The sequence below is a fragment of the Camellia sinensis genome, chromosome 4 (assembly GCF_055761805.1).
Source record: "Camellia sinensis isolate YWXY chromosome 4, ASM5576180v1, whole genome shotgun sequence".
NCBI lineage: Eukaryota > Viridiplantae > Streptophyta > Magnoliopsida > Ericales > Theaceae > Camellia > Camellia sinensis.
This window is the reverse complement of record NC_138964.1, coordinates 181,719,968-181,747,571: the sequence shown is the minus strand read 5'-3', so window position 1 is coordinate 181,747,571 and position 27,604 is coordinate 181,719,968. Positions and strand designations below refer to the sequence as shown.

Below are 27,604 nucleotides of genomic sequence, written 5' to 3'. Positions count from 1 at the left end.
TCTTCTATCTCCGAAGGCGGCTCCATTATGTCTCACTGAGGACACTGACTCTGGACATGAGGCCCTCATTTCTCCTTCCTCGGTGCTACGCTTTCGGATTGAGCGGGGGGACTTTCCATACTGTTATCCTCAGTTCAAGGCCTTCTCAAACCCTCCTTTTGGTTGGCGGGAGTGGGTCGATGATGTCCTCTTGGACAAGAGCTTCTGTGAGCGGCTTCAAGAGGCCCGACTATTGATCCCAGTGAAAATATCTCGATCCCTATCCATCCGTCGCAACAATGCTAGCCTGGAAGCCATGGCTCTTCGGTGGAGCACCGAGACACACACCTTTATACTTGGCCAGCACGAGATGGGGCCCACCCTTGAGGATGTGTTCATGTTGCTGTGTCTGGAAGTGACCGGCCCTGATGCCTTCGACCCTGAGCAGACACCCCCCGAAGATGATTCTTTGATCCAATCTCTGAAGCTAAATCTTCAAACTTGTGGTCGGTGGAGTTCCGTTTTTGATGGTTCAGCGAGGAGGACTAGTCGAGTAAGGACGGACCGTGCCTCCTATACTGCATGGATCCGCCACTTCTTCAAAGATCTTCAGCCCTTGGCCAGAGATGCTGACCCTAACTCTCGGGAGTATGAGGTCGGTCCGATGTATGACTCCAGGCTCTATTTCTTGGGATTTCTGGCTTGCTTCCTTTCATTCTTCATTCTTCCGAGCACGCCTCCGGATTCCCTCAATCCTTTCGTCTTCCCCTTGGCAGTCAGGCTCTTCAGAGGAGATCGGATCCCTTTGGCTCCACTATTTCTTGGGAATCTCTACTATCGGCTGGATCTACTACATCGAGATATGGTTCGCTCCGTGGGTCGATATGAGCCTGTCTCCTTTATTCACAGCCAGTTCCTGCTATGTTTCTTCTTCGAGAGGTTCCCAAAATTTGCCCCTGCTCCGACTGTATTTGAGGCGGAAGTTCTTCGGGAGATAGTGGATAAAGATGGCATCCCCGTGCTCGATACTGATGGATCTCGGACATTTGAGAAAGCGAAGTCTTGCCAGCCGTTGATTACACGGTGGTCACGTACTATTTCCACCTTATCCTTGAATACTCTGGTGGATGATCCCCAACGCTTTGTGGCACAGTCGTATGTATGCCCACCTGTGGGTGTGGCCACACCGCTTATCTATCATGGTTCCTCCCGCTCGGTGTCCTTTCCTTTGCCGAAGAACATCCCTGCACCTTTTGTTGATATGCTGATTATGATTCGTCCGAGTTCATTACCGGTGTGGCATGAGGAAGGCGTTGATAGTGCCGTTTATAGGCCTGACCGCGTAGCATGTCAATTCGGGTTTGATCAATGTACCCCGGGGCCAGCACCTCCTTTATTATCATTTTCAGCGAGCTACGGGCGCTTCGGTCGCGGGCTTGTACACACCGTGCTTCCCATATCCGGCTCTTTGACGATGCCAGGCTTGAGCCGAGTAGGGGGTTTCACCCCCTTTTTCAGGCGGTATTGGCAGAAGAATATCGATGCGTTTATTACATTTGTCCAGAGCAGACCGACCGTATGTTTGCCTCCGCCGATTTATAAGAAGGATTCTTCTCTTCGGCTACCCGAGAGCCGAAAATCTGACCACATGTACGAGAGTTTCTTCACCTCATCTGCTCCAACTGACCCTTCTGCTCGGGCATCTGCTTCTAGCTTGGCAATTACTTCTCCGGAGCCAGTCCCTTTGAATAAGGCCTCTGGTCCTCGGACGACCCGCCTTAAAAAGATGGCTCACAAGAGGACTTCTGATGCCAGTCCTTCCGCTCCTCGCCTTTCCAAAAGGCTTCATGAGGTACCCGAAATTTTTGATTTGAAGCTACTTTCCTTTTTGCGACTATACCTTCTAAAAATGAAAACTTTTATTTGCCCATGTTGTGTAGGATCCTGCGGTTGTTGACGTTCTCAGTACCGTGGCTCCTGGCCATGCTGCCTCCCCCAGGCCGGACTCAGACTTGGACGACACCCTCCATTTGTCTGCAAGACTTGTGAAGATGCGCACCTCTCGTATAGCAGTTATAGATGATGACGATGATGAGGCTGAGTCCTCCGACCATTTTTGTGACCTTATTCCACGTATGCGTCGTCACCGCCCTACCGTAGCTGAGGAGGAGCGCTATCTTGGTGACGAGGTTATTGGGGCTCACCGTTCTGATGTTGAGATTACTGGAGGGACTGATGCCTCAGAAATTGATGCCGTAGGCCATGCTTCTAGAAGCAATGTAGAGGCGATGTGCGCCTTTGGGAATGGTGTGGAGGTGGATGTGCTAGAAATCTCTGAGACTCGCTCTGGCACTTATGGTGATTCTCATCCTCCGGCCCTCCTTCCTTCTTCAGGGATGACTGCTACTGTTCAGGCTTCATCAGACATTGAGATCGATCAAGTGGTCTCTACACGACCAAGTGACTTTGTTGATGCTAGGAGTCCTTCAGTTGCCCCTGCTTTGCATATTGATTCTCCCTCTGGTAATCTTTCTTTCTGAAGTTTGTCATTTACTTATATCTGTAAGAAATCTTTACTTAAATGACTTTCCTGTCCCCTACCTCTAATAAGGCCTTCTTATCTTTTCTTCAGTGTTAGCTGCTAACGGGGTCTTGCCTTCACCTACCTCAGACTCTGCTCCAGTGTTAGCTGCTACCGGGGTCCTGCCTTCACCTGCCTCGGACTCTGCTCCAGTGTTAGCTGCTACCGGGGTCCTGCCTTCACCTGCCTCGGGCTCTACTCCGACTCTCTTTGTAACTCCTCACGGTTCTCCTTCTCAAGGGGGGACACCTGCCTTTGAGACGACTGCCAGAGGTTCTTCATCGCCAGTGCCTTCGAATATTTTGGATCTGAATCTTAGTGATTTCCACATTGATAGTGATGCTTTTGGTCTTTCCCCTTATCGTTCGGCATTCTCAGGCTCGGGACCTCTGCCGGGAGTTACCCCTCCGGGTGGTTCATCTAACCCGATAGACATTGGGGAGATTCCTGAGACTAGCAGCTTTCCGACCCCAATTCCTCCTTCAGCTTCTGGCAAAGTATCATTTCTCCATTATTGGGTAGCTCCTGAGTTTGCTTCAGTTCTACAGCTTGTGCATTCAAGTTACCCGGAGACCTTTGCTTCATTTGCTTGCCAGTGTCCACTCATTCAGACTGCTCTTCTCGAGTCTTTTGCCACTATCTTATATAGCTTGGACATGCAACGGTTGTGTGACCTTAATGGGAAAGTAGTCGAGACGGCGTATCAGGGGATCTCTGACATGGAGCGTCACCAAGTGGACTTATCATGGCTTCGGAAGCGCCTGGATATAGCTTCGAACGCCAGTCATCAGCTGGAACTTATGTCTGTGCTTGCCTCTTATCGCACCTCTATAGATGAGATAAAGGCAACTCTTCGTGAACTTGAGTCGGGTTATGCTCGGGCCTTGGAGACTTTAGAGGCACACTCTACTGTTTGTCCTCCAGATGTAGATATGACGGGCGGCTTCTTCGAGGGTGTCTTTAGGAAAGATTGAGTTTTTTTTATCATTACTTTCTTGCCCCTTTCGATAAAAATGTTTTATCTAGGACAATGCAATGAAATGACAAAATTTTTGTTGTTTGGACATTTTCGCATTGTTTTCTCATTCTACTTGATAAAATATTTATTTCGAATGACACAATGGAAAGAACAATCATATGCACATATAAAAGCTGAAATATTCTCATTAGTTCTTCAACTTTCTTGACGAAAGTATAATAGATTCACTGTAAGTGATGGGATAAAACATGCACCATAGAGAAAACCAGCTTCTTCATAACGTAAGGGAAATACAACTTTTAGACAAAGTAAGAAAGTGAAAATGAATTTCAACATAGATGAGTCCAACTATGGGTAGTAATGCTTGATAAACTTTGCATTGAGCGGGCCAGTTTGGAAGTCGTCTTCAACCCTTACAAGTTTGTAGTACCCGCTTGAGCTCGCCCGAACCACCTTGTAGGGCCCTTCCCATTTTGGAGAAAACTTGGGCAAAGGCTGTCCTCGCATGATTGGGTCTACAATCTTCCATACTAGATCACCTTCTTCAAACTTCCTTGGTATCACAGTCTGGTTATAGGCTCGGGCGATGGATTCATGATACCTTTCCATGACTTTTGCAGCTCTGTCATGCTTTTCCTCTAATGCTTCCAATCTGGTGGTTCGAGGCTCCAATACCATCCCCGAGGCGAGAGCCATTCGAGCAGATGGCGTTTCCAACTCTATAGGTAACACTGCCTCGGACCCATACACAAGGGAGTAAGGAGTTGCTTGAGTTGGCTTTCTCTTCGAAGTGCGATACGCCCATAGGGCTACTATCAACTGTTCGGACCAAGTCCCCCCAAACTCATCCATCATCTTGCTCAGAATCCTTATCAGTGTCTTGTTTGTGGCTTCCGCCTGCCCGTTCCCTTTTGGATAGTAGGGTGTGGATTTGTGATGCTTCACTTGGTAAGTCTCTAGGAGGCTCTTCACATATTTGTTTATGAAGGGAGTGCCGTTATCCGAGAGGATGGTGTTTGGTACCCCAAATCGGCAAATGATATTCTCCTTGATGAAGTTTGCGACTACAGGCCCCGTAGCGTTCTTTAGAGGAATTGCTTCGACCCACTTTGTACTCAATTCTGTGGCTGCGAGAATCCACTTGTACCCCTTAGAAGATGTGGAGATGGGCCCTATCAGATCAAAAGCCCAGGTATGGAACGGCCATGGCGTTCGGATACTATGCAGGTCTACAGCTGGAGCGTGGATCAAATTTCCGTGTTTCTGACAAGTCTGGCACCTCTTCACGTGATGGGATGCATCTGACTCCATGGTCGGCCAGTAATACCCAAGGTGTATAAGTTGCTCGAACAGCCGAGCCCCTCCTTGATGTTCAATCTCGTGGGCTCTTTCGAGGACTAGATCTGACTCCTCCTTGGAGAGACATCTCAGGGGAGTGCCCTCAATACTTCTTCTATACAGCTTGTCCTGATCAAGAAAGTACCGCCTCGCTCTCCTCTTGAGGTGTGCAATGTCCCTCGGGCTCTCAGGTAGTGTTCCCTCTTTGAGATAGTCAATGTAGACTTGCCTCCAGTCAGGGGTATCAATTTCAAAGCAACTCTCATCCTCCTGGATGTATGACTGACACTTGGGGCATTCCCTCTGTAATTGATTTGAGTCCTTCTCCATCTCGGGCCAATAATAACCTTGTCTTTGGATTCTTCTATACAGACTGATATCCCCATCTCCGCAAGACTTTTCATGGATCTGTTGTAGTCGGAAGCTTGCTTCTTGTTGGCCAATACACCGGGCTAGGAATCCGGTACCTCCTCGGAAGTAAAGTTCACCTTGAATAATTGTGAATTGGGCAAGCTTGGCCATAGTCAGTTTTCCAACTTTGCTTCTGAGTTGCTCGAGGACTTCTCCTCTCCAGTCCTCCGGAAGGCCTTTGTCTTCGGGTATTATTGAAGGTTCTGTTCTCTTCTTGATAACAATTGTTGCCTCTTCCTCTGGAATGTCAACTCTTGCCCCTAATGTTGCGAGGGCATCTGAAAACTTGTTGTCGGAGCGAGGCACATGCTCTATTTCGACCTTCTGAAATTTGTCAAGAAGCCTTTGGACTGTTGTTCGATATGTGGCCAAGGCAGGCTCCTTTAAGACGAACTGTCCTGAAACTTGCTTCACTATCAGCTTTGAGTCCCCCCGGATCCGAATCTTCTTGATACTGCGCTTCTCAGCTGCTATCAAGCCTAAAATAAGAGCCTCATACTCGGCTTCGTTATTCGAACAATGGAAATCCAGTTTATAAGACAAATATAACTTTTCCCCACTTTTTCTTGTAAGGACTATCCCGGTTCCTCCCTTCCCTCCGGCTGCTGCTCCGTCAAAGCTCAATGTCCAGAAGCTTTCCTCGGAAGCCATAGCTGCGTGCACCTCTCCTCTTAATTCTTCATTCACTGGTTCATAGTCACCACTTGGAAATTGGGCAAGGAGATCAGCTAAGGCTTGGCTTTTGATCGCCTTGGGGGCTACACATGTGATCTCGAATTCACCCAATGCTAACAACCATCTTGCCACCTTCCCGGTTAGAGCAGGCTTGCTGAGGAGGTATCAGATTGGATCACTTCTAGTAACAATCTGAATCTGATGTGCTAGGAAGTAATGTCTGAGCTTTTGGGCAGTGAATACCAAAGCTAAACAATGTCTCTCTACTGGAGTATATCGGACTTCTGCTCCTCGAATCTTCCGACTGATGTAATACACCGGGCGTTCTACTCCATCTACATCTTGGACCAATAATGCCCCTATGGACTTGGGGGTTGAAGTTAGGTACAACATTAGAGGCACCCCGGGCTGCGGGGCTATCATGGTCTGAGGCGAGGTCAAGGCCGCCTTGATTCTCTCAAAGGCCTTTTGGTGCTCTTGGTTCCACTCGAACTTGGCATCTCCTTTTAACAAAGAGCCGAAAGGCGCAGAGATCTCTGCCAGTGCTGGGATAAACCTCCGAATATAAGACACCTTCCCGAGGAACTTCTTTAACTCCTTCTGAGAATGCGGGGGAGGCATTGCTCTGATAGATTTGACCTTGTCTTCATCTGCCTCGATACCATGCCTATGTACAAGAAACCCGAGGAACTTCCCGGCCGTCACCCCGAAAGCACATTTGAGAGGATTCATCCTCATTTTGAATTTCTGGCACCTCTTGAATACCTTCTCAAGGTCTCGGAGATGGTCTTCTTCTTTCTTGGATTTCACCACTAGATCATCAACATAATCTTCCATCTCATGATGGATCATGTCATGAAAGATTGCAGTCATAGCCCTTTGGTAAGTTGCACCGGCATTCTTGAGTTCGAAAGGCATGACTGTATAGAAGAAGTTTCCGAGAGGTGTTCTAAAAGCAGTCTTTTCTGCGTCCTCTTCAGCCATCTTAATCTGATTGTATCCACTGAATCCATCCATGAATGAGAACATCTGGTGTCCCGAGGTAGTATCCACGAGGGTGTCGATGTGAGGAAGAGGGAATTCATCCTTCGGGCAAGATTTGTTCAAATCTCGAAAGTCTACACATACTCTGATTTGGCCATTCTTCTTCTTTACTGGCACGATGTTTGCTAACCACGTGGGGTACTGTATTGGCCGGATGAAACCAGCCTGTTGAAGTTTTTCAATCTCCTCCTTAATCTTCTCTTCGAGATCTGGATGATATTTTCGAGCAGCTTGCTTAATTGGCTTGGAGTTTGGGAACACATCAAGATAGTGGGAGACTAGGTCAGGATCTAGTCCGGGCATTTCCTTATATGACCAAGCAAACACATCTGAGTATCGGCTTATCAACTTTAACAACTGTTCCCGCTTTTCTGGGCTAAGGCTCGAACTTACGAATACCGGCCTCGGTGCATCTTGTCCATCACTCAGATCTATTTCGATAAGTTGTTCAGGCTGAGGCTTCGGCCCATCTTGCATACATTCTGGAGCCACTTCAGGCTTTATTACTATATCATTGTCAGGAGGCTCTTCTTTTGACTCGGAGTCGGTGACTGAAGAAACCGACTCCCCGCACCTTCATAAATAATACACCATCTTGCCTCCTTCTCGAACTTTCATCACCTTCCGAGGAATAGGCGGACTTTCTGGTCTAGACATCGCCCGCTTACTTGATTCTGTCATCGGCTCCTTGTCATCTTTGATATCCTCCCAACGAGGAATTTTGACCCCTCGAGGCTTAGAGGTGGTGGGAACTTCTTCGACAGCCAGTTCGGTGAAGTAGATGGCATCAGAATAATGAGCTTCATGGATCTCGAACGGCCTTTCTGTAGCCTGAATTGTCACCGTCTTCTTTCCCCATTTAGCCTTAACACACTGATGATAACTTGATGGTACAGCCCCATATCTATGCATCCAGGTCCTCCCTAGAATGATGTGATAATTTGCCTCAGAATCGATAATATGGAACTTGGTGGCCGAGCGAATCTCTCCAACGGCTAAATCAACTGTTACGCATCCGATAGTAACTCTCCTTTCTCCACCGAAGCCAGTGATGACTATCGGCTGCTTCACAATGCGTTCTTCAGTGATTCCGGCCTTTTCTAGAGTAGCGCGAGTCATAATGTTGATAGAGGCTCCACTATCTAGAAAGGCCCTTTTGAACTCAACCCCGTTAATAAAAGCAGTCACATAAAGCGGGCGATTGTGAGAAAAAGGATACTTCCGATCAACCTCGGAGAAAGTAATGGCACTAGATTGCTCTTTTGCCTTCCTCGGGATAGATCCCTCAGTCGACATGCATTCCTCATGGTGTGCCTCGGCTATATTAATGATAGACTTGGTGATTTCTGTTCTTGCCACCTTGGAAAGTCCAAGTTGGTCAAAGAACTGCTTGAACTTCACACAGTCTTGCAAAGTTTTGGCATAGTGATCCGGATCTTTTTCCACTCTTGGAGGCTCGTAGTTAACCATCTCCTCGGTCTCCTCAAAATAAGATGCCACATAAACATGGTGTCCTCCTCTTCCATAGTACTCTTCTCCTCCTTCTGGATCAAAGGGATCTTCGCCATGAGTCATAAATGCTCTGCCCTCTGGATCGATAGCACTTCCATAGTAAACTTGCTCACCCTCTGGCTCGAGGATGTCGTCCAGATAACAGTCATCGTCATCGAGATTGGCGATAGCCTCGATCATCGGGCCTTCATAAGCTATCATAGCAACATTCTTGCCCTTGTCTCGGTGTTGAGGATATGGTTGTTCTCGGATGTCTTGAGTCCCTCGCTTTTTGAACCTCAATTCGTCTGCCTCGACTTTATCTCTGAAGATTTTCCTGAGAGTCCAACACTTCTGTGTCGGATGTTTCAATGTACGATGGTAGACACAAAATTCAGGGCTCTCGCGGTCCTTTTTTGAAGGCATTTCTTCAACATAAGGCAATTTTAGCTCTCCGTCAGCCACCCATTCCTTAACTAGAGCTTTTACTTCCTCGATTCCACATGGATAAGAAACATTCGCCTTTTCACTATTATATTGCTTCCTCTTCTGGCCTCTATGACCTCCTCCTTGTGAATTTCGGGTATCCGGGGCAGAGGCAGCAGCAACGATAGGTCCACGAGATGACTTGAAACTAGTCTTGTAACTGGCTTTAAATCCGGACTCCTGAGCCTGAGGAATGCTAATGTTCCGAGCTGCTTCTATTAATGCCGAGAAGGTGGGTAGCTTGTGGTTAACTAGAAACATTTTGTACCTGCTCAATGCCCCTTCTAGACAAATTTGAACCAGATAACTCTCCTCAACAGCTTCATGACAATCCACGGCCTTGTCCTGAAACCTTTTGACGTAGTCAAGGATGTCTTCACTTTCTTGTTGCTTCTCTTTACACAATGTAAGTGTGGTCACCTTCTCCGCCACTTGAAAGAACTTGGAGTGGAATTTGTTAACCATTTCCTCCCAACTTCGGACAGAGTTTGGGGCCAAATTAACATACCAACTATATGCTCGGTCGGTGAGGGACTTAGAGAATTCTCTCAGTCGGAGGACGTGGTTTGAACCATGAATACCTAGAGTCTCGATGAATCGCACAACATGTTCTCGGGCATTTCCTTGTTTGCCGTCGAACTTGATGAACTTCGGCACTGTATACCCCTCAGGGTATGGATAGCTCAGCATCTCAATGGGGTAAGGCGGCTTGACGTCTGGATCAGGCAAAGAGGGTAAGGTCCTCTTGCCCCGTTCGAGATCGAACATGGCCTGCACATCGGCGAGAGTGAGAAACTGTTGAGGGAGAGAGTTTGATGATGGTATTTCCGGGACTTGGCTTATGTACCCGAAGACTGAGCTAGGGGCGTCTTGGCCATTCTGGTGCTGCGAATTCATCATTGGTGAGGACATTTGACGATACTGGCCATCAGCGCCTATAGACAAGCCAGTTGGTGATGGGATATTGAATTGAGGCCCATAGAGTCCACCGCACGGCGCCGCTATACCGGGTTGTGCTTGCAGATTTGTTGTCGGCACCAAAGGAGGCCCGCTTGGTGCTTGGGTAACATTTACTGGTGGCGTGACAAGATTAGGTACGGGCAGAGCCCCCTTTTGCGCCATCATGCTCCTTATGCTTTCCTGGACACCAACAGTCGCCGGAGCACCATTCATTACACCAGAAACTCCTTTAGTCACCATTGGATCTTGGCTCGGCACGCCATGGAGCCCGGGCATGGGCAAACTGCTGCCGCCTATTGTGGTTTGAGCATGTGTTACTGTGGCTGTGTTGCCATGAGCCATAGGTTGATTGGGGCCTACTTCTCCTTGGATTTGATTTTGTACTTCGGCGGGAATAACTCCACCACCAGTTTGATTTTCGTTTGGCGCCGGTGCAAAGTTAGAACTCATCACCAACATGGTGTGAGTGAGATTCTGAAGAGTGGTAAGAATCTCTTGCTGAGTATTTTGAAGTCCTTGAATGGCTTCAAGCAAAAGTGATTGATCTGAGCCATGGTTCTGTCATCACCACCATTAGAGGATCCTTGTTGGTGAACTTCATCTTCTCCCGCCATCCTTGTTGGAGTTGTATGGATTCCAGATCTCGTTGAGACCATTAACCAATCTGCCTCCCCAGCAGAGTCGCCAAAATGTAGGAGAGGGTTCAAGAAAGGAGTTGGAAAATTCGAAAATCTTCGAAGATCCTTGAAGAACAACTTCGAATTCTCTAGAAGAAATGTGAGAGGCCTAGATTCTTCAACGGTCTCAACTTAAGAAACACAAAAGAAAGGAGATGATGGAGATAAGAGATTGGGTGAAGAAGAAGGCAAAATGGCTAGAGAGAGAATAATGGCAAGGCTCTCCCAGGGATCTCCCACTTTCACTCTCAAGGTTGATAATGGAGATGGGAAATTAGTTCTTTCCCAAGAGTTAAAAAATCTCCAAAATCTATCCCTTGTAAAGCTATGGGTGGGTGCTATTTATAGGCACCTCATGATGTAGGATGGAGCCCATGTGCAAGGCACATGGGGGATATTCTCTCTAACCATCTTGTCCGAGGAGGTGACCTCTCCGAGGAGGTGACTTCTCCGAGGATGAGAAAACCCCGAAGAGGAGATCACTCCCTCGGCGAACCCTTCTTCTTAGCCACACCTAACCAATGATCCCCAATCATCCCAAAGGGTCAGGGGTAGTCCCAGAGGACGTCCTGCCGCAAAATATTGCCGAGTCTCATGGACCCCCCGTGGTCGTGCCACCTCGACCCGGGTATAGGCTAGTTTAACCGAAGAGTGAATTTATCTCCACTCACCGTCCTCGGGATCGGGTCCTTTGTTCGAACTCCATTACGCCCATGGTTCTGGTGCGTAGATCCCGGAAAGCTCCGAGCCCGCAAGTGTTCTGGGACTCATTAACGGAGCGACTTCTAGATTGCGTCTGAATCCGTTCGAAGCCAAGTGTTTAGGACCTCTAGGTTCGTGGATCCGAACCCTTTCGAGTCTGGGCCCGAGTAAGTCTCTAGGTTCGTGGATCCGAACCCTTTCGAGGCTTAGAGCCATTCAGCCCGTTTGACGGCGATAAATCCAAGCCCACCAATCTTGGACTTGCGATAAATTCGGGCCCACTAATCTTGGGCTATTGGGCCTAAATAATTTAGTGGGCTTAAATTAGCTCCTCTTACAAAGTGTACCATCCTTCTTCTTAACAAACAAGACGGGTGCTCCCCAAGGTGAAGTGCTCGGCCTAATAAAACCCTTATCTAGCAACTCTTGTAGTTGAAGTTTCAATTCCTTAAGCTTGGCGGGGGCCATCCTATAGGGTGTTTTAGAAATGGGCTGAGTTCCCGACATGATGTCAACAGTAAACTCTACCTCTCTATCAACTAAGTGACCCGACAAATCATTTGGAAAGACGTCGGGGAACTCATTAACAACGGGGACGTCGGCTAACTCAACACTTCCATTCAAATTACTTAGTACACTACACAAATAACCTTGACACCCTTTTTGGATCAACTTATAGGCTTTCATGGATGAAATTAAGTAAGGTGGGGATACTACTCCTTTACCCTGAAACGTGACCTCGGCTAGGTTTGAGGGTTTTAACGTGACATTTTTAGAAACACAATTTATGGATGCGTGATTTGCCACTAACCAATCTATCCCCAATATAACATCAAAATGAGTCATGTCCAATGGCATTAAATCAACTAACAATTCAACATTCCCAATCACAACAACACATGCTCGATAGATGGATACAACATTCATAGATCTCCCAGATAGAGTAGATACAGATAACACATAACTAAGGGGTTTTAGTTTCTTATTAATCTTCTTGGCAAACTTAGTAGAAACGAATGAATGCGTAGAACCCAAATCAATCAATATATATGCATTTTGAGAGCAAATTGGGAGTATACCTGACACTACTGTCTCAGCATTCTGAGTGTCTCCTGGTACTAGTGCAAAAACTCTACCTTGCCTCATCTGTCCTTTCCCAACATTACCTTTCTGTACGGAACCCGAGGTATTCTCATCTTTCTTACTATCGTCAGCCCTTGTTTTAGGACAGTCATTCACAAAATGACCTATTTCACCGCATTCATAACAAGCTCCAGACGCCCGACGACAGACCCCGAAATGTGGCTTCCCACAACTTGAACATGTCGGCTTAGTACCACTTTTCTGCCTTGGGTAGCTTGAACTGCCAACATTCACTTTCTTCCTGGTACCAAATTGTGCTCGGCGATTGTCATAATTCTGTCTCTTCCTCTGGCTCTCCCCTGAACTCTGGTATCTGTTCAAATTAGCTTTGGCTAGAATGGCTTTGTCTAATACTCTGGCGTAAGTCGGCATGTTGAGCATGTTAACCCGGTCTTGTATCGGTCCACGATGCCCACTTTCAAACTTCCTAGCCTTCATATATTCATCGTTGACCATGTGGGGTGTATACCTCGCCAACTCAGTGAAGGAACGGTCATATTCAGCTACTATTCTATTGCCTTGCGTCAAAGTCTGAAACTCGGTAGTCTTGCGATCTCGAACACTTAGGGGAAAGTGCTTGGTGTAAAATAACTCCAAAAATCGGGTCCAGGTCAAGTCTGGATTGCCTTCTCGAACCATCATCCACCATCTACAAGCGTCGTCATCTAGTGTAAAGGCTGCTAATGTCACATTCTGGGTGTCGGTGCTGGGAAAGATCTCGAACAGCTTCTCTATTTCCAAAACCCACGCTTCGGCTTTCATCGGCTCTATACCCCCTTGGAATCTCGGTGGCTTCATTTTCTTGAACTCTCTGATCAAGGCTATTGTGCCGTCCTTATATAAGGCTGGTTGTGGGAGCACTTGTGGCACTGGAGGAGGTGGAGGTGGAGCTGGAGCTGCATTTCGGCCATTTGTCTGCTCGGCCTGAGTCGAAGTAGCACTAGCGTACTGCTGTCTTGTCTGCCTTAACTCGCGGGCCAAACCTTCAACTAACCTTTTCAGTCTGTCTAATCTATCATCGGACTGATCTCAGCTAACTGGAGGTCTACTTGTCCTCATGATGCTATGAGTATGCAAAATGTGACTTTAAAACAAAATGAACAAATAAACACGTAGGCAAGTAACAATTAAGCATGCCGAGACGATGCACACCTTGTTCACATAGCAAGCAATATGATGCAACCCTAACATCCTTCTAAGGGGAAATCCTATGCTCATTAGGACTCAAAGTGTGTGAATAATGTATACTAAGGAACTTGTTCTCTGATACCATTCTGTCACGACCCCAAACCACCCCTAGTAGGATGGTGCTGTGATGGCCAGTAATCCGAGATTACTGAAGGCCAATTTTTAAAATCCATACACAACAGAGTATAAATATATGGGGCTCACAAGTACGAAAGCAATACATACAAATCAGATTAGTCCATAAGAGCTGTGCGTAAGTCAAATGAAATGGCAAACATCTTCACATGGGTTACAACTTAGTATAAATGAAGTAAAGTACTTATTACATCTTGATCAAAAGGCTTTTCAAGCCGACGTGTGCAAAATACAAGTATTACAAGTCGAGAAGCATAATTTTCAAGACTGCCGACGTGAATACAAGTCAAGCCGACATAACAAAAATCCAAAACAAGCTCGTGAATCACATCTAGGCGTCACCGCCTTCTTGTTCATCACCTACATATATATAGAGAGGGTGAGCTTGGATACTCAGTGAATGATATAAATAATAAAGGGTTTGCATGAATAATAGCCGAAGTCTTTTCAAAACGATACATATCAAAACTTTATATAACAAGGGATGGACCTCGTCTATCTAGCAAATCTTTAAAGCTTCAAGGGATGCTTACTAGCAACAACATATTACAAATGATGACATTCCGGACAAACAAACCCACGCGGTAAACCGTCAGTGGCAAAACAAGACAAAACAATGGAGATATCTAAAACAAGATGTGCAGTTGCATTATCGTCCACTGGCACTAAGGACTCTCAAAACAAGATGTGCAGTTGCATTATAGTCCCCTAACACTAAGGACTCTCAATACAAGATATGCAGTTGCATTATAGTCCCCTGGCACTAAGGACTTTTCGAGAATGTCATCAAAACAAGATAATGCTTGATATACAAAATAGGGACAATCATTCATGCTTAACAAATACTTTTCAAAACAAAGCAAAACAAAGCTCATCAAAACATTGACAACATAGCTTTATTAAAAATACCACTCACTTAGTTCTTCAACGTCGGGGTCAAGGCAAAAGTCCGAGTCCTACAAACACATGACAAAGTCTATTGAACGTACTTTCAAACAAGATTCACATGCAAACGGATGATCTCGGCATTCATCAAAACTAAGTTAAATCAAAACAAAACACTATTTCTCATCTCGGGAGAACGTGCTGGGCACCAACCAGGTCTTGGCCAAGGTCCCACACCATCTTGCCGAGGTGTGGTCTCGACGGCCACATACAAAAGCGAAGTCGGGAAAATCTGGGTTTCCCTTGGAGGAACATGAAGAACATGAAGATGGAGAAGATGAAGAACATGCATGCTAAAATCATAACTTGTTATTACAAGGTCTGAGATTTCGTGCTATGAGTTTGAAAACATGGACCTGGGCACCCATATTCAAAGATCTTGTGAGAACAAACACAAAAACATGGTTCTAGATGCAAACTTTCGGATCAAAACAAGACTTTTCTTCAAGAACACAAAAACACTATTTTCACTTACTAAAATCGACTTTAAATCAATGCATGGCATGCAAAACATATTCGATCGTGCAATGCAGCTAAATGATCAATAAGAACAACAAGAGTAGATTAAGATTCTAACCTCAAAACTAGGATCTAATGGTTCAAACTCCAACGATCAAGCTTGGAAGTCTACTCCCTCACTCAAAAATTCTCCTTCTCCTTCCTAGAGTCTCTCTCTCTAAAAGACAAGATTTGATATAAAATGATATGTTTTCTCGACAGTCACTGACTTAACCCTCTGTTGGGACACGTGGCATCGGCTGATTGACTCTACTAAAAAAAGTGACTGACTGACTGACAAGACAAGACCATGACAAAGTGTGTTCAACAAGCTAGACGGCAAGAGCACTCCGGCAAGTGATGATCTCGGCTAAGGGCAAAGCTTCGGCAAGTAGGGTGACAACGACATTGGCTTGGAAGGACGACACTTGACTAAGCTGTGCCACACCTCGGCCTAGATGTGCCACACCTCGGTCTAAGTCATACTATTCCCGGAACAAAATCACTAAGTGCAAGGATCAAGGATCTAGAACGCCTAGATAATAACATCTCGGCCTAGATGATGCACATCTCGGCCTAGGTGACGCGCACCTTGGCCTAGATAGTGACATCTCGGCCAATATGCCAGGGTGAAGATGGAGGTCAACCGAAGTGGTTCCAAGATAGTTCTAAGTGTGGAAAGGTTCCAAGGTGTCTAGGCTTAAGATGACCTCGGCAACACACCAGGCAAGAACAAGCATGCAAGCAACACTTAATCAAAACAAGTATGACTAAGTTGAAGTGAGGGTTGTTACACATTAGTTATTGAGTTTGTATCTTACGAGTGTGGGGTTTATTGTAAGCATTCCTCAATTGATGCAATTACTGTCTCGCACTCTTGAGATGATAACATGTTTCCTTGATTGCTGAATAATGCTTTATTCCATCTCAGTTGATATTGTTACTACAAAATAATTAGTGGGTGTTTTTGTTAGTTATAGTGATGTGCTGAGATGTTTTGAAAGGAATGAAACGAAGTAGGAAATTTTATTTAACTTACAATTTCCTTTGCAATTTCAAAGTGCTTGTTATGACAATCTTTTGCTGGCTTTAAAGAGTCATAGTGCCTCTATATCCCATCAGCATTGTCAAAGACCACAATTATCCAATGGTTGTCGTGGTTGATTAGGAAATGGATATATCTGTTTTTCATTGCTTCTGGAAAATGGATGTCCATTATTTTTTCTCTTAGTGCTAGATCTTGGTTTTGTAGTGGAGTCTGTAATTTATATATGTTTGAAATATGTTATAACACTATGTAGTAAGACATGTTAAGAAAGTAAAAAATTTTGTAGTTTGAATAGTATTGAAAGGTATGTTAAGTTTTGTTTACATTGATGAGTGTTGAGAAAACGTAAGATCTTTCTGCGTATGGATTTCTTGCAAAGGCTAGATCATGTTTCTCAAATTCTTCAATTGATGGTTGGAGTGCCAATTTCATTTCTGCGAAGGCATCAATGACCTAAAACATGTTATATATGAGAATGTGTTAGGTTTGTGGAATAAGTTATTGAATATGGACAGAAACTGTAAAATTGTGCAGTTGGAGACCTACATTCCCATATGAGGCTTCCTTGTTGGTCAATCTACATATATCTGAAAAATATATGCAAATTTCATCTTCGCTGCCAGACTAGACACAAGCACTTGATTGTGTGTTGTTGATGAGCTGAATTTGGTCTTGGTCTTTTTTGGATAGGCTATGCCAAACCTTGTTTGTTTTACGGCATGAAATGGTGAGTGACTTGTTGTGGATTGATTTTTCCTTGAAATCATCATCACTTTCCAATATTTGAACTTGTGCCTTCTCTTGATTGGCATCTTCTTTTGGCTTGGTTTCAGCAGCACTACCTTTTTTTCATCTTTTCTTTCTGCTGCTGTTTTGCTTCATGAGCACCCTCTTTTTGCTCGGGTTCAGTAGCAGGTTCTTTCTCTATTTCGATTTCTTCTTTTTTCTTTTCATTCTTCTTCTCTTTTTCTTCATCGGTACCCTATGTTGGTTTGGGTACATTAGCAGCAACTTCTGTCTTGTTCCTTGTATCTTCTTTGGCTTTTGTCGTTGGTTGGTATTCAAAATCTGGCTTATGTGCTTATTTTCTTAACTTTTGTTTGATTCACTTGACCATTGATCTTTGTTGGGGACTTCCAGTTTTTTTGGCGGACATTTTCTTCAATTGGTCTTTTTTTCTACGCAATTCAGCCATGAATTTTTGTTCCATTTCTTGCATTTGTGCTCTCATGGCTACTATGAGTTTGACTTTGTCGTCCTCTTTGGTTGATGTTTGTGCTTGGTTATCACCTATAAAAATGTTGGATTGTGTTTTGGTTAGTTTAATTAAATTTTGCAGTTTGCTTCAATATTAGACAAGAGTTTACCTTGTGCATGAAATGTGTCAGATTTTTCTTGGAGTTCTTCTTGTTGTTCTGTCCTTTTTTCTTCTTGTTATTTTGTTTGTTCTTTTTTTTCATGTTGTTGTTGTTGTTGGTTTGTCAATTCTTGTTCCTTGACTTCTTATTGTTGGTTTGTTTGTTTTTTTTCTTGTTCTTGTTGTTAGCCTTCTTCTTCAATCAGTGTCTTCTTGTTGATCACATTCTTCTTGTTCTTGTTTTTGTTCTTGTTCTTGTTTTTCTTCTTCATTGTCTTGTTGTTCATCAACTTCTTCTTCTTCTTCTTCTTCTTCTTCTTCTTCTTCAGTCACTTATTTTTTTTCTTCATCACTCTCTGCTTCTTGTACATCACTTTCTGATTGTGATAACCCTCACCACTGATTAGTGCTAATCTATGATTAAGCATGTTAACTAACTGATTGACTAAAATTCTGAATTGATTGATTTAGTGTATTAGTTTAAATGCATGCCTATCTGTTTGACTGCTAAATTATCTGTTCATGTATTATGTTTAGACTGCAAATTGAAGGCTGTAGACGTCCCCGAACGCCCCGGGAGGAACGAGCTCCCGTTCCGTTCATTTTGGGGTCACTACAGCTCAGGACTCTCAAATTTGTCACGGTTCTAAGTCTGAACCAAAGAGTCCAAATCCGGCAAATCATTTTGAGAAAACAGATTTTGAAAGAAGTGCCAAACATGGACTGCTTTGCCAGATACAGAGTCGCCACCTAAATATTTTTTTTTTAATGGGAAATTTAGGAAACCCTGACTCGGTGCCAAAGGCCACGTGTCCGTCATCACCAAAGTTGCCTCGGCTCGGGAACTTGGGTACGATTGGGGAAGGTCACTTCGTGAGCACCCCCGCTCGCCCGATCAAAGATCGGCCTCTACTAACCATGATATCTATTTTTGAAAACATTGTATGTTCTTATTCCGGTTATTAGCCTAGGTTACTATGTGATGCGCACAGCATACAAGTATAGACTGAGTCGCCTGAATTAGAACAAAACATTTCATGTTTGTTTGTTTGAAAATGGTTTGATGGTGCTACCCGCAGGTAGGCTAAGACGTGGATTTGCCACCCTCGGGTGGGCTTAGAAAACATGATTTTGCCACTATCTAGTGGGCTTGAAACACACATTTGACGAATTATTCAAATTCAAATAACCCAACCTTCACCCACAGGCACTCAGGCAGTTATATCACATAAGCAATTAGCCTCATGGTAAGCATGCTATTCATGGCAGTCACTCACACGCATGCAAGGATGCTAAAGCATAGAACTTACCGAGTACTCCAAGCCAAAAAAGAGACTACATTAGAAATCATGCATGACCCTAAGTATACAGAAATGCCTAATGCAACACATGCAAGAATGCAAACTATAGCAGGCTCGGCTATTCTAAGATGACATATGAAATGCTACAACTATCATGTATTCAATTTGGAATTGAAAGTACAATGCAGTTAGTATGATGCGCCGAGCCCGGTGCATGCAATACAGATGAATGAATGCAAACATGCTATCATACTGTATGTTAATTGAAATATGCCCTAATCTAACCATCATAAGCGGATAAATAAAAGGGAGAAAGACGTGGGGTTGGAAGACATACAACACACACACGCACACTTATTACAGTTATGCCCTCGCGCAGAGGGTCCGAATAAATATACATTCCCGAATAAAAGAATATTACAGTCCAAATATTACAGTCCAAATAATATACAAATTCCTAATTAATTAACAAATCAACTAAGAAAATAAATAAAACTGGCATGCAAGTCAGGGACTGCCTTGCTTCTGATGGATGATGCATGTCCGGGTGGTCTTGCGCGGAAATCCACCGGGATGCCCCAATTAGCCTCTGTTTAGCAGTTATTCTTGAAACGCGTGCCAAGTCCCGAAAAGTTGCTGATTCTTCATTTTGCTGCAACAGAGAGCAGGAAAGGGGCATAGCAATGTATTTTCACAAGTGTATGCATGCCTTGATCCTCGTGCCACCAATCACGCATACCGAGGCATGATGGCGGAGGAGTCGAATTGCACAACTCAATATAGAATGAATGCACATGAAAACACAACAAGACCTAACTCCATCATGGATGATCCGGAGTGTCGGTGATTGGGGAATTGAGACACATTCCGTCACTCGGAGTACGAAACGCACCTCGTTTCCCGTGTCCGGGCTAACTCCTATCCCGAACACGATGCAATATGCATGACATGCATGAAATGCGACTAAGATACAATCCTAACATACACAATGCTATGAAAATGAGATGCCTCAAAATGCGTGCACATGGGCACGTAAATCGAGAAAATGACAGAATGCGATCTAAGATACAACCTAGTATGCACTATGCTGTAAAAATGAGATGCCTCGAAATGCGTGCACACGGGCACGCAAACCAAGAAAATGATAGACGCAATGTAAATGACATGGAAATATGATATGGGCTTACACTAACATGAGAGAGCCTCAGCCACACTCACATAAGAGGCCGATGGATGAAAATGAAGTGCCTCGAAATGCGTGCACACAGGCACGCAAACCGAGGCAATGGCATATGCAATGCAATATGGTAAAAATGGCATATAGAATGCAACATGGACTTATACTAACATGAGAGAGCCTCAGCCACACTCACATAAGAGGCCGGTGGATGAAAATGAAGTGCCTCGAAATGCGTGCACACGGGCACGCAAACCGAGGCAATGGCATATGCAATGCAATATGGCAAAAATGGCATGGAAAATGCAACATGGACTTATACCAACATGAGAAAGCCTCAGCCACACTCACATAAGAGGCCGGTGGATGAAAATGAAGTGCCTCGAAATGCGTGCACACGGGCACGCAAACCGAGGCAATGGCATATGCAATGCAATATGGAAAAAATGGCATGCAAACATGCTAATGGGATTTCAGCACTGAAAAGTGGGGGAAAACAGCCCCGAAATGAGGCGAAAACACACCCGATGCATGGAATCTCTTCCGAAATGCAAATTAGGCGCATAGAATGAACTACAGCTATACAAAGCATGCATAATTGGTACACAAGATGAAAAGACAGAAGCAAGGCAGCCTCAAAATAAGCATTTTTTCAGTACAAATCATGGCCAAACAGCAAGCAAAGATAGGGTAACAATGGCATGCAAAAATGGCCCTAAACATGAGATTATGAAGCAACTCACAGTTGCTAACTCCAAATAGGTTAGGGCTCTTCAACAACATTGAAGAGGGGCCAAAAATAAGCCACTTTATAGAACTGTAAAAACCCTAAAAACAAACATAGATATGGCTAAGCTCTTATGCAAGAAAAAGGGCCAAAAGGTGGCCAAAGAGGCAAGTGGTATATGCAAAGCCCAAACTAAAAAATTCCCTTCTACAACATTGAAGAGGGACCAAAAATATGCGTATTTACAGAACTGTAAAAACCCCAAAACAGTATACAAACATGCTAGAAATGCAATGCAAAATGAGGCTCAAAAGTGGCTATAACACAAAGTATACAAAATATTCATCAAACATCCAAAGACCCTTAATGAAACATGTTAAGAAGGTCAAAATAAGACTTTTTATAGCTCTGTAAAACGGCCAAAAACCGAAGCATAATAGGCTACCAAAACATGCAAAAAAAGGGGACCAAAGAGGGATATAAAGGCAAGTATAGCATGGAGGTCCCAAACAGTGTTGAGCCCTTCTTCAATGTTGAAGAGGAGCTCAAAATAAGCCTATTTTTAGTTCTGTAAAATGCCCAAAAATGGAAGCGTAATGGGCTGCCCAAGCATGCAAGAAAATGGCATTCAAGGGAGATATTGAAGCAAGTGCAAGATGGGGGGCTCAAACAGGGTTGAGCCCTTAATGAAACAAGAAAATGAGCTCAAAATAAGGCCACTTTAAGTTAGGGCCGGAGCTCAAAACAATAAGCATGTATGGCTAAGAAAAGATACCAAAATAAGCTTAAAAAGGGAAAAATACTACTTACCCTTGAAGGCTTGACTTTGGTTGCCTCTTGGCTTGAGTTTGTGGCTCCTTAGGCCTTGGAGAACACCTTCAAACTTCTGGAATGGAGGATGGAAGGGTGGAGGTTGATGGTGTAGAAGAAATGGTGGTGTTGGACTTGGAGGTTTTCCAAGGAAATGAGAGAGATAGAGAGGGATTTTTGTATGCAAGCTTGAAGACCAATTTTTCCAACCTCTAAAACCAATGCTTGCAGCTGGTTATAAGGACCAAAAGGAGAGGGAGTATGGAAGGAAAGGGTGGGGGAAAAAGGACCAAGGCTTTCCCCTACAAAATATCCCCCGGATTGAGATATTTTCTGGGGAAAACAGCTATACAGCTGTAAAGTCCCTTTTGAGAGGATCATGGCCGGCCACCTTTTGGGCTTGCAGGTGGCCGGCCGGCCACCCCCCCTAGCCGGCCGGCTAGGGGTCAAAAGGGTCAACTTGATTTAGTGGCCGGCCACCACAAAAAGGTGGCCTCCCAGGTCTCCTCTTCACAACCCTGTTGTTCGAATTTGGAAACTCTAAAACAGGAGAGAGAACAAGCCATTTTGAGGAGGGGCTCAAAAGGTTCAAATGGAATTTCTGGCCGGCCATAAACTTTTAGGGTCCTCCCATGTGTGTACAACACAAATATGTGGTTTGGGGTTGAAGAAAGTGGCCCCAAGGTGTTCAACATTGGCTCGGAAGTGCGAAAAACGGGTGTCGGAGGGCGAAAATGGAATATAACTGGTTGCCAAGATAATTGCTGGCCTCCCACCCTCCAGTGACCTTCCTGGTGATGAAACAGAGGCACCCGCCAAGAATGAACGAAAACCGATGCAAAACGAATGTTCGGGGGCCAAAACACGCAGTTCGGGGTCCCAAAAACGGGCTGTTAAGCACCGAAAGTGGCGTTCGGCCACGAAGTGGGTTTCTCAGACCCCAGTGTCCCTTGAAAGGGAGAAAATAAGCTGTATGCCAAAAATCAGAGCGAACGGAGATGGTTAGGCGGTCCCGAACCGAGGCACACGGCCAACGGTCCCAAAAAATCGGAAACCGGACTCCGAAATGGGCAAAATGGCCTACGGCCACAAAATGTAGCCCACGGCCACTGAGAGATGGTCTACGGGACCTCTCCCTCCCCTCAGGAAAAGAAACAGAGAAAACCGAGTATGGTTCACAAACCGAGGCAAGGCACAGAAGAGGGTTCGGAAGTCCGGAGGCAGGGCTCACGGCTGCGACTCTGAAACTTCTGAACGAGCACATTATGCAACATCACCAAGCGCTCAATCGGTGACGTCTGAGTCTTAAGGTCGGTCAAAAATGGGGTGTCTACAAAGGCATTATTGGCGGCCGAATCTGAAATTGATTAGTGTTTTGTGCTAGTTAGAATTTATGTAATTTTATGGTATATTTAATTGAAATTTGATTTTGTATGTTTAAATTGGATTAAATAATGTTAATTTACAAGAGTTGGACTTATTCACCAAATTGCCATGCTTAGTGGGCCACTTTCTCCAACACCTTGAGGCTTGAGTACACTTAGAAATACCTTTTGCTCAGCCATTTTGAAGACATAACCGACTAGAGAGAGCGAGATAGGAGAAATTGAGTTCATCTAGGCATTTAGCTTGCAAACTTGAAGATATTGAAGGTTAATTGCATAATTGAGCCTCTAGACTGAAAATTGAGGAACCAAGGTAAGGATTTTATCCTTTTAATTGTGAAATCAAGTTAGTTCTTGCATGGTTCTTGGAAGATTAGAGTTTTAAAGCCAAGAATTGGCTTAATATGTTGAATTGAGTAGGAATTCATGCATGCATGTTCATATTGTTGAATTTTGAAGTTGTTTCATGAGGATTTCTTCATGCATGTTCATATTTTGAGTCTTGATCCATGAACTCACCATGTTTTGAAGTTAAACATTGCATTTGATCTTATTTTGTAGCATTGGTGTTCCTAGGAACCCATGTATGTGTTGAATTTGCATTGTTTTTCATGTTCGTGAAAACCTCTTTGAAATTTGTGTTTAATTGAACTACCTTTGGGTTTTGATTTCTCAAATTGATCTTTGAAACATGTCATATTATGAGTTTACAAGTGTTTTCTAGAAAATTATCCCAAAAGGATCGAATTTGATGCATTAAAGTTGAGTTTTGAGCTTGAGTTCAAATCTGAAAATTCCAGATTTTGGACTCACGCTCGAGCGAGGAACTCCACGCTTGAGCGTACGCCTTGTGTTCATGCAGTCCGCTCGAGCGAGTAAAGTGGCGCTCGAGCGTGAAATGCGTGTATCCAGCACTTTGCATGTGTTTACAGTCCGCTCGAGTGAAGGAATGCACGCTCGAGCGAGGACTTGTGTCTCACGCTCGAGCGAGGGTCGAGCGCCCGTCGAGCGTGAATTTCACCCATCCAGTACTTTTAAAGTCCGCTCGAGCGAGGAAAGTCACGCTTGAGCGGAGATCCTTTGTCTGCATGTCCGCTCGAGCGTAGAAAGCCAAACTCGAGCGAGACCCTGCTTTCTGAAAATTCTGAAAAGTGTTTTAAAGTGCATCTTTGCATCCTCATTCTATCCTAGGCACTCATAGGCCTAGTTTAATGCATCTTAGTGATGATATTGATATAGAACCACACCGAGGTAAATTAGGGATTAAGTTATTATTTCCCAACTGTGTAGCTTAGTATGTGTTCATTCTGTAACTGTAGGGTTGGCATCCGAGGACGCTCTAGCTGTTTATAGCCCAGTGCTCTGCGAGTAACAATGTTGTAAAGATATGTTCAATTGAGATTATTTCCTGAACAAATGACTGTACTACTTTATGAAATGACATTATTTACTGAGTGAATATATGTCCTATTTGTGAACTGTATTCGTGGCATCCATAGCAATTTACTGTTACTGAACTGTTACTGCTACTGTTACAGAGATCTCTGTCGGTTCCCGTGTTTGGAACCACTACTATTTACTAATATGATGGCCATCATTGACTGCTCGGTCTGTTAAGACCTACTGTACTGTTTTGCTATTGGATGTGCCACATATGACTATTATAGTTTCTGAATAACTGTTATGACATGAATTATGAGCTACAAACTGAATGACTGATATACTGATAAATGATCATTTTCAATACTGAAAGGACATTCATTTTTAACCTCTTTACGCATATGTTATTCACTGGGTTTTAGCTTACTGTTTATATATATATATATATGTAGGTGTCTAAGCATCGGATCGGAGCTAGGAGCGTTGGGTTAAACTCCCTTTTTGTCAAGCCAACCACTGTGCCTCACTGCGAGGTTCCATGTACTGCTAAGCCAAGGCTGCTTCAGGGCGTTTTAGATTTCCCCCTTTCTGTCTCTGTATTGTATAGACTGTATAGACTTGTACTGTACTGTTGTGGTAGGGACTTGGTCCCTAACCTGAATGATTGTATATGATGTACATATATACTGTTATGGTTTGAATGTGTATATGTATAAAAAGTCTTTTTGCATACAGACTGTCACAGCTCATTGAACATCTTTTATTACTGATTTGGCTTCTGCCAGCCCCTGTACTCTGTATTACTGTCTTACTGATAAGCAGGCCTTCGGTAATCACGGATTATTGGCTGGTTACGGTGCTAAACCCATAGGGGCGGGTTTAGGTCGTGACATTGGTTCTTCTTATGGTTCTTGTTTTCTTTTCTTTTCTTTCTTTTTTGTTGTTGTTGTTGTTTTGATTCCGATTGGTGTTCTTCTTCGAGAAAGTCATCCTCATCACTGTCTAGACGTCTTTTTTTTTTGGTTTCTTTTGTTTGTTTTTTTCGCTTATTGTCCTTTTTGTGGTCATGTTTCTTTACTGAAGAGTCTGTTGATGTGTTTTGATTGATATGCAATAACTGTATTTCTTGTTCAGTTGAGGTTAAAGCACTTTGGTCAACCTGCATTGAAACAATGTGGCATATATTAGTGATACTGTAAAATTGGTTAGTTTCATAACATGATTTGTACTGTGAGTAATGTGAGTTAAGTGTTGAAAATATGTTGTTTGAAACTGAAAACTTTTACAGTTTTATAACATGATTTTTACTATAATGACTGTGAAAGGATTGTTGAATAGATTTGTGCGTTGAAACTGCAAGCTTTTGTAGTTTCATAACATGAGTGATGCTAAATAGGTGTGTGTTTTGAAACTACAAACTCTTACAGTTTCATAATATGATTTGTACTGTGAGTAATGTGAATTAAGTGTTGAAAATATGTTATTTGAAAATGAAAACTTTTACAGTTTCATAACATGATTTTTACTATAATGACTGTGAAAGGAGTGTTGAATAGATTTGTGCTATGAAAGTATAGAAGAGTTTGAATACCTTTTCAAAGTCAGTAAGGCTGATGTGTTTCCACTTGGAGTGCATTTTGCCAAGGTTCCACTTCATAAATCTTGGGAAGCTTTCTTTGTTGGATGGTCGGAGGAGTTTACTGTGCTCACAGTACCAGTACTGTAAAAAAAAAATTAAAATATGTTAGATAGTTCGAAATAGTTGGATGTTTGATATTTTTTGTGTGAAGTAGTTGAATAGTGTGTTTACCAAGAGTAACATGGCGCATCCAGTGACATGCATTGGGTTGTTGCATGCATTGGGTTGTTGCTTGCATTTGCCATTGAATTCATCAGTGTGTTGTTTATTGCCTCAACCCAATTATACTTATTGATGTTGTTGAGATTGTTAACAGAGTTGAGAAAACTCTGTTGTAGGCATGAGAAGTTTCAAGTACAAGTAAATGGTGATGACCCTTGCAAGATCTTGACGATCATTGGTTGATTTTTTTTTTGTTTGTTGAAACATTTTGGTCAATGACTTGCCATCCAATCTTTTTATTGATTTGCATCTTCGTTTGTAAAATGCAAGCTCAAAATCCTTTGGTCTTGCATAGGATTTAGTGGTGATGGTGTCTTCTCCACAGTCGATACCAAAAATGAGCCTCACATCACTGTTTTTGAGTTTCATTTCTTTTTTGCCAAGTATCAATGCTCTTTTTCTTTTGTTGTAGAGTGTTGTCATTTTGCTACAATGGAATTTTAGCATTTGCTCCAAGAGGCTTTCAGTTGTGTTGAGGAGAGAGCATTTATAATGGGCCAAAAAGGGATTTTTTGCAGCTCTGTCTGTTGGGCTGTTGTGAATTTGACCCTCTTCAACAGTTTGATTACTGTTTCGATGTTGGAACGGTAATTAAACTGTTGGACTCTTTTTCCAGGGACTGCTCCTTTTTTCCCTTTTGATGGCTTGGTTTTTGTTTCAGGAGTTGATTGGCTTTCTTGGAGTTTTCTTTTTTTGGTTGGAGGAGCTTTTTATTTTTTTGCTGGCTTTTTTTTGTTTTGTTTTTGGTGGCTGGAGGTGTGGTCGGTGTTTGTTGTGTGGGTGTGGTCTGTGGTGTAGTTCTTGGGCTTTTTTTTGTAGGTAGTGTGGTTGTTTTGTGGGTTTTTTTGGTTGTGATGGTTGGGTTTTTTGTGGAGGGAGAGATTTTGGTGGCATTTCAGTGGATACAGGCAAAGGACTGTCAAAAGGGGAGATACTTAAATCCCTGATTGAATTTTTGGGCATATGGGTTTATTTCTTCCAATATCTTCCAACAGCTATTTTTGAAAAAATGAAAGTGACAGCAGGGCATGAGTAATATAGTGACAAAACTGTATAATTTTACAGTTTTATATGCAGTTTAATATGAAGTTATATCTATTTGTTGTTAATAGTTACAAAACTGTATAATTTGACAATTTAATTTGCATTTTATAATAAGTTATCTATTTGTTTTGAATAGTGATTAAACTGTGTAATTTTACAGTTTCATTTGCAGTTTAAATAAATTTAGATATGTTACTTGTAGAGTGATGAAACTGTCTGATGTTTCAATTTTATAAACACTATCAACAATAAGAACAACCCATTGTATTTTGTAAACAATAA

At 43.4% G+C, this 27,604-nt stretch overlaps 1 protein-coding gene across 1 annotated transcript; it reads left to right on the top strand.

Moving 5' to 3' along the window:
• The first annotated feature begins 2,114 nt into the window (after positions 1 to 2,114).
• Positions 2,115 to 27,225, top strand: LOC145824281 (uncharacterized). The gene is made up of 3 exons (XM_082923907.1): positions 2,115 to 2,502; positions 2,612 to 3,286; positions 27,098 to 27,225. The coding sequence occupies exons 1-3, from the start codon at positions 2,115 to 2,117 to the stop codon at positions 27,223 to 27,225; spliced, it is 1,191 nt and encodes a 396-aa protein (XP_082780033.1).
• The last annotated feature ends 379 nt before the right edge of the window (positions 27,226 to 27,604 follow it).

Bases quoted from the DNA above. Each gene is read 5' to 3' on its own strand.
- LOC145824281 (XM_082923907.1), top strand. From the start codon at position 2,115: ATGCGTCGTCACCGCCCTACCGTAGCTGAGGAGGAGCGCTATCTTGGT. The intron at 2,503-2,611 runs GTAATCTTTCTT...TCTTTTCTTCAG, and splicing joins GCATATTGATTCTCCCTCTG to TGTTAGCTGCTAACGGGGTC. The intron at 3,287-27,097 runs GTCACCAAGTGG...TTTTTTTTGTAG, and splicing joins GGGGATCTCTGACATGGAGC to GTAGTGTGGTTGTTTTGTGG.